Below are 7,235 nucleotides of genomic sequence, written 5' to 3' on the forward strand. Positions count from 1 at the left end.
GGCACACACCTGACAATATACAGTCCCACAGTTGACAGTGCATGTCAGAGCAAAAATCAAGTCACAGTGGAAGGAATTGTCCATAGAGCTCAGAGACAGGATTGTGATCTGAGGAAGGGTACCAAAACATTTATGCAGCATTGAAGGTCCAACAAGAACACAGTGGACTCTGTCATTCTTAAATGGAAGAATTTTGGAACCACCAAGACTCTTCCTAGAGCTGGCCGCACGGCCAAACTGAGCAATCGGGGGAGAAGGGCCTATGTCAGGAAGGTGACCAAGAACCCAATGGCCACTTTGACAGAACTCCAGAGTTCCTCTGTGGAGAAGGGAGAACCTTCCAGTAGTACAACCGTCTCTGCAGCACTCCACCATTCAAGCCTTTACGGTAGAGTGGCCAGACGAAAGCCACTTCTCAGTAAAAGGCACAAGACACTTGGAGTTTGCCAAAAGGGACCTAAAGGACTCTGGCCATGAGAATCAAGATACTCTGGTCTGATGAAACCAATATTGAACTCTTTGGCCTGAATGGAAAGCGTCACATCTGGAGGAAACCTGGCACCATCCCTACGGTGAAGCATGGTGGAGGCAGCATCATGCTGTAGGGATGTTTTTCAGAGGCAGGGACTGGGAGACTAGTCACAATTGAGGGAAAGATGAACGGAGCAAAGTACAGAGAGAACCTTGATGAAAACCTGCCCCAGAGGTCTCAGGACCACAGACTGCGGCGAAGGTTCACCTTCTAATAGGACAACGACCCTAAGCACACAGCCAAGACAACGCAGGAGTGGCTTCGTGACAAGTCTCTGAATGTTCTTGAGTGGCCCAGCCAGAGCGCAGGCTTGAGCCCAATCAAACATCTCTGGAGAGCCTAGAATTAGCTGTGCAGCGATGCTTCCCATCCAACCTGACAGAGCTTTGGAGGATCTGCAGAGAAGAATGGGAGAAAAATCTCCCAAATACAGATCTGCCAAGATTGTAGCGTCATACCCAAGATTACTCGAGGCTGTGAAAGGTGCATCAACAGAGTACTGAGTAAAGGGTCTGAATACTTATGTAAATGTGACATTTCAGTTTTTTTATTTTAATACATTTCTAAACAAAAAACAGTTTTTGCTTTGTCATTATGGGGTATTGTGTGTAGATATATGAGGGGTAAAAATTACTTAATACATTTTAGAATAAGGCTGTAACGTAACTCAAATTTGGAAAAAGTCAAAGGGTCTGGATCCTTTCCGAATGCACTGTACAGTAATACTTGAAACGTTTCTTTGGTTTCCCCTTACGGTATGTATTTGAATCTACAGACTTTACTGTGCTTTATGTTGTACTACAGTCAAGTAGTAAAAGTAGTAGCTATTTCCAGTGTCTGCAGTACGTACCTACAGTATTCTCATTTTGGAACGTCTGAATGATGGATGCTACTGTGAAGCGGCTCAGATTGGGCTGCACTCTCTGCCCAGCCTCTTTCAAGGCCAAACCATGGTTGACCACGTGGTCCACCACAGTCGCCCGAATTTAATCAGATATGAACTCTCCTTGTTCTTGGTCTTCCTCCACCTCTACCTCCACTTAAACCTCTACCACCACCTCCAACTCCATCTCTACCTCTCTCTGCCAAGTTTGCTTCCATTGTTCTCCAAACACAGGAGTTCTCACATGTCGCCTTTTTATCCATACCAAAGGTCTGATTGCAAAGGGAACATTTACGCAAATAGTGTTTGCACATGTGAAAGTGATCAATTGGTAATTGAGCTTAGCTTGTTGAACAGTGTTGCTTTCAATTTGCACACAATAGGATTTAGTTGTGAAGGTTGTGCAAAGGTAGAGAATTGTGTGTTGTCACAAATGTTTCTTATATTATTGCAATCTGAGTATAACGCAAAGCATGTGCCAGTAGCATTGCAGATTTGTTGCATGGTTCTTCTAAATCAGTTACAGGTTTGGGGTCATCCTGCCTCATGGGCCAGTGTGTAAACAATTGGGGAAAAGTAGCAAATAACAAATCTTCACATTTGTATTTGCTGTATCCAATTAATAACTTCTGCTATCCAAGACAGTGTGATAGTTGTCCTTCCATTACACATTCGTAATACAAATTTAAAAGCAATGCACACAGACATTTAAAAGCGCTACATATGTGACATTTCCACTTGTCATTGTTAACACAAAAGTGATTCTTGTTTATTCAATGCTTACTACACTGTCATGAATTGCAAGGTAATCTTGATATACAAAACCATCCCCACTGGCATTTTACCTTGTTTTAGTTTTATCCCACTGCCTGGTAAAACAATTATCTTGCAGGCACATGTAAAGTCTTTGAAGCCTGCTTCTGCTCCTGAATGGACTGCAGTGTGAAGTTCTGCTCAGATGTTAACGTTACACTGCACTCTCTTTACAGTCCATCTCTGGGGTCCAGCAGGAAGTTACTAGACAAGCGCATGCCCTCCTGTCATTTGAGCGGCTGCCGGAGGTCCATGCGGGCCGAGGCCGTCGAGGTGAGAAGCCCTGGTTCTGGTTTTCAGCCGCCCAGTCCCCTATCGGGAGGGCTGTCATGTTCGCCATCTACAAGGGCACTGCCCACACTCACACGCTCAATGTGGCCAACGAGGACTGCATCAAGGTGGCCACAGTCCTCAACAATGCCTTCTACCTGGAAAACCTGCACTTCACCGTGGATGGCCGTGACACTCACTACTTCGTCAAGCCGGGCCTGCCTGACGGTGATCTTGCTGCGCTGCGCCTCACCAGCGGCCATAAGACCCTGGAGAATGGCGTCAACGTCAGCGTGTCCCAGTCCACCACGGTCATGGACAGCCGGACGCGTCGCTTCGCAGACGTGGAGTTGGGTCGTGGGCCTCTAGCGCTGCACGTGCGCTATGGCTCCACGGTGGATGAGGAAAAGGCCCGCGTGCTTGAGTTGGCCCGCCAGAGGGCGTTAGTGAGTGCGTGGGCCAACGAACAGCAGAGGGTGAGCGACGGCGAGGAGGGCGTCCGTCCATGGACGGAGGGAGAGAAGAGGCAGCTTCTGAGCAGTGGGAAAGTGCAGGGGTACGACGGGTATTACGTACTTTCCATCGAGCTATACCCGGAGTTAGCGGACAGTGCGAAAAACATTCAGTTCCTACGGCAAAGTGAAATAGGGAAAAGGTAACAAACTGCTGTGCACTCGCTGCCAAAAAGACGTTGAACGGCCTGCTTCAATAGAGGAGTGGTGATGGTAGGAACGAAAGCAACAATAGTGGCATGGCCAAAGAGTACTATGGCTATGTCCGAGTAAGTGTGTGTTTTTGAAAAATCATATGGGATCGAAAGCAATGCTGTGCAATGCTGTTTAACAGGGGACTACTACAGAGTAAATGTACAACTACGCCAAGCCTTATATGGGCAGTGACAAAATGTACCTCTGTAGCACAATCTCTGATTGGACTATGAGCTCTCAACCAGGAGCCAGGAGAAATATAGGTGTTTTGGGCAAAAGTTCAATATTATTATTATTATTTTAATTTTTTGTTTTTACAAAATGTTGTCTGCTTAAAATTAAAAGAAAGTATTTAAAGGTGAAATTAAATGTTTACATACAGTGCACATATCTGGAAATGTTTTACTCTTAATTAGGCAATGTCCATTACCAGATGTTTGTCTTAAAGTTACTGTCCAGTACAAATCTCACTTTTAAAATGCAAATTCTGTTAACTCATACCCAAATAATGTTATTGACTCGTCCTATATTAGTATTTGTGGCCAAAGCATAAATTGGAGAAAAAACACTTAAAAACCCTACCTCAAACTTGTATCTCAAACAGACCGTTTACAAAATGCTTACTATTTCCTCATAGAGTATGGTGTCAGCGGTCTAGAGGAGAATGAGCTACTCACATGAATGTTTTTAATGACTTGTATATGCCCACACCATTTTGTTGCAGTATGCCCACACCATTCCAACACAGAAACTGCTTTTTAATATATTGTAAGTAATTATAGGTCATATTTCATAAAAATCTGGATAAAAAATAAATACATATTATTCAAGCTTTATTTAACAAGGCAAGTCAGTTAATAACACATTCTTATTTACAATGATAGCCTACTGGAAACAATTTACATTTTCTTTAAATCAATGACCTTTCATTTTGCGGTTCCTCTCACTCATGACCATCACACCTACAGTACATGCCGGAATTGAGAAGCAGTGCTTTTGATAAACTCATGCCTATTCCCCTTTGGTTTACTTTTTTTTTTAAAGACATCGTAACAACGTACATGTTTTAATACACAAAATATTTGTTTTGCGAATCAGACTTTGTCTTGGTTTTGTGATCAGGGCAAAAGGTATGAGGTAAGTACAAGACTGGATCAGATACGAGTCTCGTCTGAGCACAGTAACACCGTGTTTAGTCAATTCTGCAAGAATTGTATTGTTTTGTATTCAGTAGTTAGGTTTCCATCCAATTGGCAACAGATTTTCATGCAAATATTCAAAAATCTGCATAAAGAAAATTTGCATTTTCTCACCAGTGGTGTTTTTCCACCAAGATGACTTGTTGAGGATAAAAATCTGTGCGCGATGACCTAGTGCACATAATGTACTTTTTCGCTTAAGTTTTCATGTACCAAATAAAAAATCTGTTGTTCAATGTGTTTCCATCGCATTTTGTCACAAACTGTTGCGTTAAATAGCAAATCTCTGGTCTTGGCAAGTAGTAGGCCCTGTAAGGTAGTTTAGTCTACATGATGAGATTATTTTGGGTTAAGAGCAAGAATATCTTTATTTGTCAAATGGCAGTCAAGCATCGATCATCATGTCACCAGAATAAGACCTTCGACATCTATTGGAAAGGAGCGTCAAGCTCATAACGTGCACTTTCACGACCCTGTGAAGTTCATCATCATTTATTTCATCTGTAGCCTAATAAACTGCATGGTTTCCCAAGTCGTAATGGAAGGACCACACACCACACACACATTGTTTGACTCCAAGTTTACTTCATTGTGACTGTTATTGTATCAATATTTGTGCGTATTTCCACTGCCACTTCTCACGTAATTAATTTTGACGACAAATGTCAAACCAACAATTTTCTCTTGGGATTCATTAAATTGTACCGAAACTTCCTGTTTCCATCACAGCTGTCGTGATCCTTTTTATACAGTATGACTTCACTTAAAAACTGTGGATGGAAATGTTGTTTATGGACCTCTACAGGATCGGTCCCCCCCCCCCCCCCCCCCCCACATTAGCTAACGTAGGCTAATGTGATTAGCATGAGGTTGTAAGTAACAAGAACATTTCCAAGGACATAGACATATCTGATAAGGGCAGAAAGCTTAAATACTTGTTAATCTAACTGCACTGTCCAATTTACAGTAGCTATTACAGTGAAATAATACTATGCTATTGTTTGAGGAAAGTGCACAGTTATGAAATTGAACATGTATTAATAAACTAATTAGGCACATTTGGGCAGACTTGATACAACATTTTGACCAGAAATGCAATGGTTCATTGATTGTCTAAAACTTTGCACATAGACTGCTTCCATCTAGTGGCCAAAATCTAAATAGTGCCTAGATTCCTAAGTCATATATTGGGCTTTCTCTTGCATTTCAAAGATGACAACTTTTCTTTTTTTAAACACGTTTTTTTCTTTGTATTATCTTTTACCGGATCTATTGTGTTATATTCTCCTAAATTAATTTCACATTTCCACAAACTACAAAGTGTTTCCTTTCAAATGGTATCAAGAATATGCATACACTTGCTTCAGGTCCTGAGCTACCGGTAGTTAGATTGTGGTATGTGATTTTAAGCCAATATTTTAAAAAAGGGTCCGATCCTTAGAAATTGATTAACTGGCCATTTGAATGTTAGTCTCATAACAAGTAATTTATGTTGTTTGTACATTGCAAATAAAATGTAAAGCATGTATTATATTCATCACTGATGTTACAAAGGAAAGGTTGATATTCCATTATAAAAACTGCAAGATTTTGTAGAATAAAAGTATAAAATATCCTGTCCAGAAACAGTGTATTTTTTTTGTAAAAACTGAATACGTGTAAAGATGGTTAGAGTATCACTATATAAATATTGTCTCCTCTAAGTCTAATGTTGATCACGCATGATGCCACGTGACTTAGCCTCTGTCCAATAAATATTTAATTAACACAAAAAAAATCAGAAATGCATATCACCTAAACAAGTTTGTCCAATTATAGAACCGTTACTTGTTCTTAGCAGCTATTATCATAACGTGTTTTCAAACATTTTTGTACATTTTATCAAGTCAGCCATTTTCATTTGTCATTTGGTTTTAAAATCTTTTGCCTTTTTCTTAAAAATACCTGGTAAATCCTTGGAAGGTGGTTGGGTAAAGCAAGAGAATATCAAACGTTCTTTAATGAATGTGTTTACAAAGCGTTCAACAAGACCTTCATTTCCCATATGTTGCCCTAAAATGATTATGAAGACATTCCATCTGGGGAGCCAAGAAGGCCACATACTGCTCCTCATTGAAGTCAGCTGTTTGTAACACGTTTTCCTTGAATTGTGACTGAACCAAGTGTAACACACCAGGATTTTAGACAGATACCCCAAACACCGATGCCTTTATCAACTTCATAATCCCAGGGCTCTGCCCAATTATTAGAGTGTTGATCAAAGCCTTAAGAGTTGTATTTGATGACACAGCAAAAACTCTAAACACATTTTAGGCTCAAGTATAGGCCTACTCACATAATCATAGGCACAACCCTTTGAATAATTCTTACAGTGATACTCCATTTCTCCTAAATGTACAGGTTATATGCAGTACCCAGCCTAATTTTAAAGAAGCATATGTATACTCAATACAATGTATTTGGACAGTGAAGCTAAAATGGCTCAATACTCTTTTTGGATTTGAGATCAAATGTTTCATATAAGGTGACAGTACAGAAATGTTTATTTTATTAGAGTACATGTATCACCGTTTGTAAATGAAAGAATTGGATGTATCTAGTCCCCCATTTGAAGACGTCATACATGTTTGGACAAATTCACTTTTAGTGTATTAAAGTAGTCAAAAGCTTACTATTCGGTCCCATATTCCTAGCATGCACTCAAGCGTGTCACTAAAAAAACGTTGGATGCATTTGCAGTTTTTGGTTGTGTTTTGCCCAACAGAAACGGCATGGTAGCTTTTCTGTCCAAATACATATGGCGTTAAGTCTATTTCTGATCCATGCTATGT

The 7,235-nt window shown here is 40.5% G+C and overlaps 1 protein-coding gene across 4 annotated transcripts in view; it reads left to right on the forward strand.

Annotated features, from left to right (window-relative positions):
* Positions 1-4,644, forward strand: part of LOC110505123 (teneurin-3-like) — a 181,696-nt gene extending 177,052 nt beyond the window's left edge. For all 4 annotated transcript variants that reach the window (XM_021584110.2, XM_021584111.2, XM_021584112.2 and 1 more), the window contains one exon: positions 2,405-4,644. In XM_021584110.2, coding sequence (XP_021439785.2) covers positions 2,405-3,157 — 753 coding nt within the window. In that variant the 3' untranslated portion in view covers positions 3,158-4,644. The remainder of the gene's footprint in view (positions 1-2,404) is intronic.
* Positions 4,645-7,235: the final 2,591 nt, after the last annotated feature.

This window comes from Oncorhynchus mykiss, chromosome 31 (genome assembly GCF_013265735.2).
Source record: "Oncorhynchus mykiss isolate Arlee chromosome 31, USDA_OmykA_1.1, whole genome shotgun sequence".
Lineage (NCBI taxonomy): Eukaryota > Metazoa > Chordata > Actinopteri > Salmoniformes > Salmonidae > Oncorhynchus > Oncorhynchus mykiss.